The 12,708-nt window shown below is 51.2% G+C and overlaps 1 protein-coding gene across 1 annotated transcript in view; it reads left to right on the top strand.

Annotated features, from left to right (window-relative positions):
- Nucleotides 1–12,708, top strand: part of LOC130369937 (inactive ubiquitin carboxyl-terminal hydrolase 53) — a 29,304-nt gene that overhangs the window by 15,033 nt on the left and 1,563 nt on the right. Inside the window, exons 11-15 of the mRNA XM_056575552.1 lie at nucleotides 270–422; nucleotides 3,099–4,062; nucleotides 4,643–4,710; nucleotides 11,725–11,791; nucleotides 11,913–12,613. Coding sequence (XP_056431527.1) covers nucleotides 270–422; nucleotides 3,099–4,062; nucleotides 4,643–4,710; nucleotides 11,725–11,791; nucleotides 11,913–12,613 — 1,953 coding nt within the window. The remainder of the gene's footprint in view (nucleotides 1–269; nucleotides 423–3,098; nucleotides 4,063–4,642; nucleotides 4,711–11,724; nucleotides 11,792–11,912; nucleotides 12,614–12,708) is intronic.

Genomic DNA, 12,708 nt, shown 5'->3' with positions numbered 1-12,708 from the left:
AGCCTCAATAATGGCTCTTAAGCAGCAGCAGTAGCAGTTGGAAAAGTCGTAAATAAGTCCTTTCTTTGTGGAGTTCCCAGTCTGACGTCGGCCTTCCTATTGGGTCATCCCTGACCTTAATGATTCCACACACACTATGAAACATCTCGCTCTTTACTCTGGATTTAAATTATATTTTCTGTGCAATGTTTGTTTGTTTTCTGTCGCATACCTTCTTGTCGATGTACGTCCGTAAATACTCAATCCTTCACCTTTTTTTCTGTTTTTAGTTTCGGGGAAGCTGGACTCCGGCGACCCGAAGAGGAACCTGAGGGAGATCTCCAGAGAAGCGGCCCAGCGCGCCGGGGAGGTACGGGGGATAAACCTCCCCAGACGAGACCCCGACCGGACTGGACCCTGGAGGGCAGAGAGCCGCCTGAAAGGTTCGTTGTTCACAGGGAGCCAGCGGAAGATGCACTCATAGTCATATGAGAAGAAGACTCTGACATCCAGGTCGATTTAAATGTGTATTTTATCCGTCTGTTTAGAAAACACAATTATGTATTTCAGAGCCAGGAGTAGGTCACAAGTCGATGCTGATGGTACAAACTAAGCGAAACACCCAACCACACCCGACCTCCATCCAGAGAATGGATCAACCTTTGCAAAAAAGCACAACATTTCTTTCAGCTTTTGCTAAAAAAAACGTTTTTTTAAGCTTTTGCTTAAGTGTCAAAGGTTGCTCAAAGATGGTCGTTGGTGTTTGCGTGCCTGCGTGTGCGACGTTGACACCGGTTGCCGGGGCCAACGTGAAAGCAGGGGGCCAGCGTCTCGCTCGTCTGCCGCTTATGTAAGCGGCCGTCTGGAAGCAATGTGTCAGACGGGGGATTAAGCGCTGACGTCTGTCCAGCCCTGCTCTCCCTCGCTCTGACTCAGTCACCGAGGAGTGGGAGAATACGTAAACAAAAAACACTCTTGTTCCTCCCTAATGGATTTCATGTTTTCTTTACGCATCCCAGTTGGGAGGCGTCGATCCTTTCGGTGGGCTTAATGGCAAACCTCAAACCAAAACAAAAAGATTCCCGCAAAGACATGCAGTGGGGGGGGGGGAGACCAGGGGCTTCTCCTGGTCTCTCCTGGTCTCCCACAGATTTATCAGGTGTCGGGGGAAATGGGTTAACTCCTCTGTCCCCTCGGTGCCCTTTTCCACCGATTCCAATTTAGAATCCTCGGGGGGCGGGGGGTTAGCATCGACCAAGTCAACCGCGCAAACGTTAGCCCGTTAGCGCGCGCTTTACTCCCAATTACGCCGGCATTCGGTTAGCATGGCGGCGTCGGCGAGCCGTGATGAATAGCGCGGCTGGCCGAGGTGACGTCGCTGCAATTACCGGCCGCGCCGGTGATGCACTCTGCACCGTGAGAGGAGCTGATGGATCTCCCTGACGTCAAGTTGTTTTTGATTTAGCGCCAGAGTGCAACAGTTTGAGGCGGCGTGGTTCACCGAGGTGGGGGCGTCTGAGACCGTGCGCTGATGGGGGGTGGGGGGGGGGGGGCGGGGGGGGTGTCGGGTCCCGTCTCTGGGGTGATTGTGTTCTAATGGTGGGGAGGTGTCGGGGTGGCCTTGGAGATTAATGGCGCGCCGGGTTGTGCAGTGTGGTCCTGGCAGAGTCCTCGAAGATGTTCCATCTTCCATCAACCGGTTTCATCTTTTGCTAGAGGTTATTGCTGTTTGTTGAGGGAGCAGAACTCTATTCTGGGTTGTGTGTGCAGCGACAAAAGGATTTTAATTTGTTTCTGTTCAATATTCTGTTTGATTTCTGTAGCTTTGGCCTATATGTTACAGGCTTATCAATTATTTAAAGTTGGTGTGGGGCAGATTCAGTTTTTCATCAACGATTTAACTTCTCCTCATTGGCCTGCATCCACTTGTGTCCTCTTTAGTGGCATGTATCGGAGGACGAACGGTAGTTTCAACACATCTGAATGCCACACATTTACTATCTAATCACAATTCCTTTTCAAATGAGAATTTCAAATCAATCAGATACCGCTAACTGCCTGTTGAGTCACGTTCACGTTTGATCGGAGGCTGCGTCCATGACATCCATGATGGTATTTTCAGAGGTTACCTCACAGGTGGAGTCATGTATCCCATAATTCCCTTTTGTGTTCCTTATTGGTGATAATGGTTGACCAAAGGACCACTTCTGTGGTCACATGTCTGCCTCTCTTGTTAAGAAAGCCTGAAACAGCAAAGCAGTATTCTGCTGTATGCTTGTGAATAGGCTACGCCCGCCCGCCCGCCCGCCCGCCCGCCCGCACGCACGCCCGCACGCACGCACGCACGCACGCACGCACACCATTCTTCAGTCCCAAGTATAGACACACCGTCTTATCCTAGTGACACTCTGAATCTTTGATTTGAGTGCCTACCCTGTGCTGTTCCCGATATACATTCTGTAAAGTCGACACGAAAGCACGCGCTGAACTCCTTGGCCCTGCCGCTCCTCAAGCACACGGTGGTGTGAAACCTGGACCCCCGGTGTCCTTTATTTACACCTCCCACCCCTCCGCTGGCAGGCCCCCCCCAACCCTCCCACCCCCACCCCACCCCACCCCCGTACTCCGCACACAGGGCGAGGCGTTTGTGTCTCGGTGTCCCACGGTGAAGGGTCAAGGTGACGGTGGGAAAGACTTTGTTACTTCTGTTCCCTGGAACTTGATGACACTGAAGGGTTTTGTTAAACACAAGGCCAGCATTAGGGGGGAGGGAGAGGGAGAGAGAGAGGGAGAGCTGTGGCATGCTCTGTGACATGCACTGTCAGAAGTTTGTCTTTGTTACAATCGCCTGGGTTGGAGATTTAAATCGTTTCCTGCGTTTCTACTTTGCACTTCACAAGTTAAGTAAAAAAATAAATAAGTAATGATGCATTCAATTATAGAATGTAATGTTTTATAATTTATTTCTTGTTAAGAGTGGGAGGTAGATGAATAATGGTTTGGTGAAAAAGAAACTCAGGCACCCTCTCATACAGAGCCTCCCTTTCTCTCCCTTTCTCTCCCTTTCTCTCCCTTTATCTCCCTTTATCTCCTTTCCTGTCCCTTTCTCTCCCGCTCAGACCCGGTTCCGGACCGTCCCGTGTGCCGCTCGGTCTCGCCCCCGGTGAACGGCTTCAAGCAGCACGTGCAAACGCGCCTCTACAACAGCCAGGGCAAGGGCCCCACGCGCAACGAGCGCCACGCCTTCATCGGGGGCCGACCGGCCTCCCACGACCCCCCCCGGCCCAACGATCGCCCCCACCCCAGGACGCAAGAGCCGGCGCCCGCGGTGGCTGCCGTACTGCGCGGCCCCCCTAGCAACAACAACGAGGGTGGTGTTCGTGGCGGCGGCGGTGGTGGTGGTGGGGTCAGCGGTCACCACAGCCTCCGCAGGCTGGACCACCACGCCAACGGGTACGATACGGACACCAGCCAAGACTCGCGGGACCACTCCGGCAGCGGAGGCCGCTCGAGCCGGCCGTGGAAGCCCATGAGGGAGGTGCTGAACGTGGACAGCGTGATCGGCGCCGGCAGCGGCGGGGCGTACTCGTCCCGGCCGGACCGGAGGCCGGCCAGCCCCGGCCGGAGGAGGCCCAACAGCCACTCCCCTTCTCGGGACCGGGAGCGGGACCGGGAGCGGGACCGGGAGCGGGACCGGGAGCGGGACCGGGAGCGGGACAGGGAGCGAGACCGGGACCGGGAACAGGAACAGGACAGGGAGCCGGTGGCGTGGGGCAGCCGGGAGGAGCACAAGCCCAAGAGCCTGATGACCATCTACGAGGACGAGTCCCGCCAGGACATCGGGGGCAGCCGGAGCTCGCTGGACTCGGACAGCAGGGGCGGGTGGGCCCCTGGGGAACGGGCCCGGCCCCCCATGGGGGCGCCCACTGCGCTCAAGGTGCACAGCGACCACTGGAAGTTCCAGCGGACGGAGTCGGGCTACGAGAGCAGCGACCGGCTCAGCAACGGCTCGGCCAGCTCGCCCTCGGTGGAGAACGTCTCCTCCAAAGAGCTGAAGCCCAGACCTGAGCTCCACCCGGCCAGGTGAGAGGGGGAACGCCCCACTGTGAATGGTTTTCATCAGCTTTATCACCGCTTGTTTTATACCGGCAGATGCATTTATTGGGCTGCTGCCCTGTGCGGTCACTGGTACTATTGTGTCCAGTATTTCAGCACTAGCGTATTTTTTAATCCTGTTAGTGAAAGTGTTTTCTATAAAATAATAGGTTTTCCGAGGCAGTTACTGGAAAGGAGAGGTTACTGCCTCCCTGGCCCCACAACAATGAACAAGCCTACACACCGAAGACAAGGCTCCACTAGGGACGGCTAATGGCTAATATTGGCGACCTCTGATCCCTTTAGTGATTAATGCGATGTTGACCTCTTGCGGCCATGGTTTCTGTGATTAAGCGGCGGGTGACCAGGCAGATGTTTTCACATCGCACCACTCCGAAATAAACCAAAAGGAGATAGCTGATGTCGCGGGGGACGGCCACGAGAGCTCATTGTTCAGCTTCAATCTGTTTAAGTGGTTCTCGGGGTGAAGTGTGCACAGAGCGATATCACACTGCTTTCCTATCAGTGGAGAGTCTCATAAACCCTGCTGGCCACTTTTGTGTTTCAGGGACCCCTATCAGCAGATAAGAGGAGATGATGGCAACACCGACGTCACCCTCTCCTCCTTCTCCTACGGTAAGAGATTTGTCCTTCACCCGAGACGTACCTTTTTGGTTCCGGGTCGTAATTATGTGTGTCGCAAGAGCTGTTGACACAATGCATACTTGTGTTATTGTGCAAACGCTGGGCCCGGCTAGGAAGATGTAATCAAAGATGTTTATGCGAGTTCATTTCTACCGGTAGACAGTACATTTCTGGGCGGCATGTAGCTCAGGAGGTTGGGCCCGTCGCTGGTTACCGGACGGTTACTTGTTCTTGTTCGATCCCCGGCTCCTAGCCGAGCGCCGGTTTATTCCTGAGCAAGGTCGCCTTGCGTTGTTGATACCGCCTTCGGTGTGTGAATGTCTGCATGAATGGGTGAATGTGAGGCAATATTGTAAAGCGCTGATGGTGGCCCCTAGTTAGATAGGAGCGGTATAAATGCAGTCCATTTAGCATTTATTTACACTGCACAACCTTGTTTACCTCGTCCCACTTTAAGCACCGAGTTCACCTTCCTCCGAGTCCTCAGCTTCTTGTTGTCTTTAAAACTCCTTCAGATGTTTGCACACCGCTCCGGTAAACACCGGCTCCCAGCTACACAACGTTGGCTGATGAGGACCAACGTTGAAGTGTGTGTCTGCGTGGCCGTATGCAAACGCCCTGAAACCCTTTCAGAGCGCTGTGTGCCCTGCGACCCACAGCGGGACGCGTGTACGTACCGCTTCCACTAAATAATGAACGGCGTCTCTCACCTTCTGCTCATTATCCAAGAACGCAAACCGCGCAGACACACGCACCACATTGTGCGGTCACTCACACACCGCACCGTGCGGACACACACATACCAAACCGTGCGGACACACACATACCAAACCGTGCGGACACACACATACCACACCTGGTGTGCGGACAAACACACACACCACACCGCGTAGACGCACACACCTCGTGGACCCACGCACAACAACACGCGGACACACACACCACACCGCCTCTGACCTGCATTTCTGAGTACGGGTGCGGCCTCTCGCGGTTGTTATTTCTCACAGAGTGTTGCTCAGTGAGGTGAGGTCATCTGGGTTATCGGTGAGGCAACACAAGAAACGAGCTTGACTTTTCCTGCTATTTAATAGTCTACTGCCTAACAAACCTGCTACTAGTATAAACAGCTCCTGTCTCTCAAGCTAGATTTGAGTTACAATAGTCTGTTCGGGCCAGACAATGCTTCTTCAATCTATTTTTATATCAGTACATCGGGTGTGGTTGTATTTACTTTTTCTCAACGTCTTAAACATTCTCTCAAGTAATGCGTATACTTGGTTTGGACTTGCAAACATCTATTTACCATATCACAAAGGTGTATTTGAGGGCTGTGGGATGCTTTTCCCATGACTTTTCACCATTTCGCAGTCTTATAATCTGGTGTTATGATTACTGATGTGCGCTTGCGATTATTATACTCATTATCTGTTGTTATGGGACTCACCGGCCTTTGTCCGCACCCCTTTGGGTTTACCACATCTCTTGCAGCACCAAGTTGACACCAAATAGTAATTATCTGTAATTCTACAAATAAGTCCCCACTGGCCATCAGACTTTCATAAAACCGGCATCGTTCTTTCCCGTGGACTTCCTGAAACACTCCTACCGTGATCCAGCCACCGTATCGCTCCGCTACACCGGGTCATTACCTTGATTTATCGTTCCGTGCGTATGGTTAAGGTCAGGCTCTCGGATAGTGTGGAAACACCGAGGTTTGTTCCTTTACTAAACTTGACCTTCTTTCTGTTGGAACAAAGTTAATGTGTCCTGTTTCATGAAAAAAAACACATTGCTCAGAAAATTGGCAAAGAATAGAAAATGGGTTTTATCGCCGTGAGAAATGTGTTTTCTGTATGATAATTGTTATTTTATCCGATAAATATTATATTTTGTATGTGGAGATTGCCTCGATTTTTCTTCAGGCCCACTAATCACACTGGGGTTTGTATGTTTGCTCTGCTGTATCCTGGCGAGGATCGGTTTGAAACAGGAACGACTCTAAATAATATTTATTCTGGAAAATTTAATTGTATCCCTCTTGAAGGCGGCCTCGTCGGAAAAGCCTGAGCGTGTCCGGTCGCGATAGCACGCCTTTACAAAACAAACCGCCGCCCTAGCTCGAGTTAAAGGAGGTGACATTAACCCAGGGAGAGGGACACCCCCGTCTGACTCCTGCTGTCCCCTCGTCTGGCGCACGGAGGGGACGTATCGACTAAGGGACCGAGAGGGAAGGTCAAACATCCAAAACCTGTGAAGGGTCTGTCAGATTCCCACGCTCACGAGCAGGGCGAGAGGGGTTTTGGGCTGAGGTTGCCGGCGTGCCAGGCTGTGCCCAGCCAGCCGTGACTCATCTCTGTGACGTTGTTTGGGCCGTGTTTTTTCATGGTGCCCTTTTAGTTTCTTGTTAAGCACGAGTTTTACATTAATTGTTAAAAGGTCTGTTAATGTGGCATGCCTGGACTGTTTAAAGATTTCCCCCTGGATGCCAAAGTTCACGATGGGGTCGTTCTTATTAACAATCTGCTTGTGAGGAGACTTGTGAATGTTTTGTGGCTTTCATTTTGGCGCTGTGTAATATTTGATTTACATTTGTGAGTTCCAAGGTACTAGAGAGGGGAAGATAACTGGAATAGGTTAAATTATCACACGCCCATCGTCTTTGCCGTGATTTTGGCCTCGCATGGTCCTCGGCATGACTTATTTTTTCTAGTATAAATTGTTTGTTAGCAGCTGCTGGGTAAAAGGCTTAGTTGGCTGATGTTCAGTTGTGGTCGTTGGTGTGGGCCGGCCTTCCTGGGAAGCCTGGGATGACTCTACACACAAACTTCCTCTCTCACAGACACGCACAGACCGACAGACACACAGACAGAAATATACATAGACACACACACACCTACAAAGACACACACGCATCCAAATAGACGCACGCACGCGCGTGCACGTAGACTCACGCACGCACATGGAAACAAGCGCGCACATAGACACACGCACACTATCATAATATTGATTTTTAAAGTTGCGTAATTCATTTGGTTTTTGTGTTGGCAACCGGACCTGCTTGATAAAAAGCCATGCCAACCTTGGTTGCCCGTTCCAAAACCCTGTTTTCTCAGCACGTTTCGTCCTTGCATCTCCAGTGAATGTAAAACGCAGGTAACCCAGAAGAAGGAAGACTTCATGGATTCATAGCAGGGAGTTTAAGGTAGCGGGTTACCTCCAAAGCCGTTGAGCCCTGTCCCTCCAATATATTCGGGGCCTGCGGCCAGCTTCCCTCTGCTATTGCTAGTCCGTCTCATCCATAGCCGACTTTACTTTAGTGAACCTTGTATCTTCCCCCTTTCCCACCTCTCAGCCAAAGGCTGAAATATGTCTTAACTGCAAGTCCAGGCATTCTGGTGTGGGACTTTGAGTCTGTAACTCAGGAACATAATAATAATAATAATAATAATAATACATTTTATTTATAACACACTTTACATTAACTCAATGACCTCAAAGTGCTACAATGCACATTAAAAGACTATAAAACATAAAAGACTAACTAGATTAAAAAAGAAAAATAACAGAGAAAAAATAATCATTTAAAATAGCAGTTTAGCCAAGGCTTTTCTAGAAAGATGGGTTTCTAGGCCTTTTTTAAAATAATCCACAGTCTGTGGGGCCCTTGGTGGTGGTCAGGGAGAGCATTCCTCAGACTAGCTGCAGCTGAGCAGAAGGCGCGATGGCCCACAACTTGTCTGATTTACCCAGCTGGGTTGCCCGTCTCCAACCTGGAGTCCAGAACATGGACCCGGTTGCCCCGGAGCGACCAGAATAATCCCCTGGATGAACCGCCAACATCCTTTAAACCTTTCATCAACTTGTAGAACACTCTTCTCCCATTCTTCTCCTCGTGTATAGACATTTAGTTTCTCCATGAAGTCAGCAAAACATTACCTTATCCCATCATTCGAGTGCATTAGTGATGGGTAGTTTCTTGACCCTTTGGGCCCTTTTCTTAGTGTCTGTGTGTCTGTGTGTGTGTGGGGGGGGGGGGGGGGGGGGGCTCTTGTTCTGCCTGTAAAGTGAGTGGGTTGTGCTTAGCAAGCCTGCGATGTGTTAACGCCCCAGGATAAGAGGACATTAAGACAGGGTCGTCAGGCCGTTGGATCATATTAACACACAAGATAATAGAAGTGAGGGAGAAGGGTTGAGGAAGAACAGACGTTGTCGACTTTTGTCTAGTTATTTCTGAAGGGAATCGACCCCTGACCTCACTCCTCCAGCTCCTTTAGCCAATGGGCAATGAGCAGAACTTTGGGACGTGTTCATGACAAAACAAATCAAAAAGTTGTCCTCTAATATGTCTGGAAACATGCCGTCTAGGACTGGGACGAGCCAGACAGAGCATGTGTCTAGGTTTCATCTTACTTTTGTGCCAGATTTTTTTTTTTTTTTAAAGTTGCCTTAATCTGTTTATGGTAATCTGGTGTAATCTAAAATCCAGACTCATCCGTCTGCAAAACCCAACTATATTCAGCCGCAAGTTAATAATTGATGTTGTTGGAATATTATTCAAAGTGCGGACGCTTTGACGTCCTGCCTGAGTTTGTGTTTTTTCCCTCCGTGCATAACCGCAAGGACATGACTAGTAAATATGCCACAACATGAATTTTAATGATGAGAGGAGGAACAAATCTCTTCTCTGTAGAGTTAAAATAAACCTTAAAAGTACAGGAACAGGTTGTCTCGGCGGTGCGCTGACTGCAACATCTAAGCGCTGTCAAAAGGTTCCCACTGAACGGCTCGTGGTTCGTGAGGAGGCTGCTTCCTCGTGTCAAATGAAAGACCGACTCCAGCGTCAAGAATTGAAACAGTGTCAAGTGGCTTGTTTATCCTCCCCTCCACTTCCGCCACAAGCAGACGTGACCTCAGCAGCCCAGACAGACAGATGTGACCGTGTGTGTGAGGAGATGATGACCGGATTGGTGTGTGTGTGTGTGTGTGTGTGTGTGTGTGTGTGTGTGTGTGTGTGTGTGTGTGTGTGTGTGTGTGTGTGTGTGTGTGTGTGTGTGTGTGTGTGTGTGTGTGTGTGTGTGTGTGTGTGTGTGTGTGGAGGGGAGGACTGGATTGGTTGTGTGTGTGCTTGTGTGTGTGTGCCTCTGTCTGTCTGTGTGCGTGGATGTGTGTGTCCGCCTGTGTGTGTGTGTGTGTATTTGTATGTGTGTATTATGACTCTGGAATGGCGTCAGGCGTGGACACATCTGTGGTTTCATCCCCTAGATCTCTATCTGCATTCCCCCACACTGAATACATGAATATATATATGTGTGCATGAACACAGTGACCACTCACCACACAGCCTTTTCATGTATATTTTTGTAATTTTTCTAACCCGTCTGAGGTCTTGTGGGCATTTCTTTCAAAGTGCTGACTATGAATACGCACACGCTGGCATCCAAAATGGAACCGGAGACAAATTAAGCAGAGTTGCATTAACTTTGAATGAATATTTGCAGTTATTTTTCACTCCACAAGAGTACGACTCTTGAATATCTGGTCATATTTCTACATGAATAACTGCCGGTTTCTCTGATGTGTTTCCGGGGTGCGTGCGTTTGTACAGATAGGCGTCAAATGTTCTCAGGGAGTTCGTTCACTAGGGTAATGGCCTCCTGATGTAGGAGACCTGTGTGCAAATGGAGAAACGGGAGCGCTATACAAGTTAATGTCTCACTGGGAATCGTTCCCCGGTCTGGTCCACTGGGCAAACGATGACGACTCTGACGTGTTCGGTCTTTCTGTTTTGTTTCTTGATACTGCATCTTCTAATAACAAAAAGGAGAACTTGGTTAATAATGGGAGGTTAATAAATTGTTAGATAATGTTTTTATGTGCATAGCAACAGGAAATCACTACGTTTGGCGGTCCGGTAAAACTGCCAAATCTTTGGTTTTCCTCACAGCTTTTTGCAGAAGTGCAGCAAAAACGCATTCCAGTGATTTTTCAACGGGACCAAAACAAACGCTGCCACATTGGGGGAGTTATCAGCTTAACCATGCAGCAGTGCTGGGGGAGGCGGGGGGGGAGAGACGGAGTCCCTAGTCCGACCCTCCAGTGTAATTGCGCGCCAGCACAAAGGATTTAGCTGCTTAATGCTCACAGTGGGGGCGCCCTATGGCTAAAATAGTGGTGTGTGTGTGTGAGCGTGTTTTGACAGACTGACAGGCCACAGATGTTACTCCGAGTTCCTTACTGGTCCAAGAGCTCTGATGCTTTCCTCTGATTGGGCGTTGTGAATCAAACCCATCCAGTTTGCCGACCGACTTATCCTAACTGGTTAATCAGGTGACATACACCTTGCAATTTTCTTCCCTCTTAAAATTTTACAACATTGTCCAGTTATTTCAATCTACAAACAAAAGTGTCTTCGATAATGAGAACGGGACATGGACTAAAGGGTCATAGTAGGGAATTCAACCCCCAAATCAATGTGGGGGTTCCCCCACCAACCCTTATTTGTTTACACGCATCCTTACCTTTCCCTCTCTGTAGCGCTGGCGCTAACTCTGCTATCGTTGGCAGAGGTGAGCGCAAGGCTAACCGGGGCCAGAACATCGACACAGCTTCCCTTTCGGGGGTAGCCCTCTGTGTGGCAGGGTCAGCCAGCGACAGAACACGGAGAGCCACGGGGCACTCGGCTCTAGACTGGCTGCTACACCGCCACTGTCTGTGTACCGGCGCAAGCCCCCACACTGACCCCTGCTAGATTATCTAACATGTTTTGGAGAGGGGGGGGGAAAGAGGGAGAGGACACGCAGCAGTAGCTTCGCTCAGATATAAACCCATCATGACAGATGTTAAGCCAGTTTATTTGTTTATTTATTTCCGGCAATTTATTTGTTTATTGACGGGCCGCGGCCGACGGGCTGCTGTCTGTCTGGCCGGGGACTGACCGCTGTGGCGGTAGTTATTATCCGTGTTGTCTCCGGTTTAATGCCGTAACGCTTCCCGTCTGTCCTCTAGATGACCGTGGACGGAAACCAGCGGGTCTCAAGGATCCCGATCCGGTGTCTACTCCGTACCTGCAAAGGTAAAAGGGAATTTAGAATAAAAATGGAAATCGCACTCCAAGTCGGAAGGTGTCTTTTTGTTTTTTTTTTAAATGACCGTTCACTACGAGTTGGTCAAAGTGACTGAATCCTAATCCACAGGACCAGAGCCTTCCGCTACAACCCGGGCCGCCTGGAGAAGATCAGCAGCCCGGACAGCGACCGGGAGGAGAACGTGGACGGCAGCCCGGAGCCCCCCTACCTGGCCAAGACCAGCAGCTCGGAGTGGAACAGCTCCGACGACCTCGCCGGCCCCTTCTCCGAGCAGGACGACCCCCTGCCTCCGCCGCCGCCGCTGCCCCCAAAGGACTTCATCCGCTGGCCCAGCGACTTCCCGGGTCTGGGCGGAGACGCGGACCGGCGACGGGACTCCCCGTCCCCGCCCCCGCCACCCTTACTGTCCACCACGCACCCGACCTTCCGCCGCTGGATGGAGGCCACGCCCGACCACAGGCACTCGTCCGACTCCAGCTCCGCGGGCTCCAAGTCGGTGTCCTCGGACCAGGAGCGGAACGACCTCTCGGCCAGCGACAGCGAGAAGGGGTTCTCCGGGGACGGGGACGCCGCCGCCGCCGCCACGACGCCGAGCGACGTGAAGCTCCCCACCACCTACTTCTCGGTGGACGGCTGCATGACGGACACGTACCGGGCCAAGTACCACCGCCGGCCCCCGCTGCACGCCGTGACAGAGGCCTGGGGGGAGCAGCAGCAGGCGTCGTCGGGGGAGAGCGACGCCGACTCGCGCCGGCTGCCCACCGTGGAGCGGCGAGTGCCGGAGCCCGGGAGAGGGAGATCGGAGCTGGGTAAGCATTCCGAGAAATGCACGCTTGAGAAATTCCGAAAATTTTTCGTAAACGCGTTCTTGTACTCGCCCGTTGGCTTATTATTAAATTATTTT

Source organism: Gadus chalcogrammus, chromosome 17, assembly GCF_026213295.1.
Source record: "Gadus chalcogrammus isolate NIFS_2021 chromosome 17, NIFS_Gcha_1.0, whole genome shotgun sequence".
NCBI lineage: Eukaryota > Metazoa > Chordata > Actinopteri > Gadiformes > Gadidae > Gadus > Gadus chalcogrammus.
Note: the sequence above shows the minus strand (reverse complement) of the source record. Positions and strands in the feature narration are given on the sequence as shown.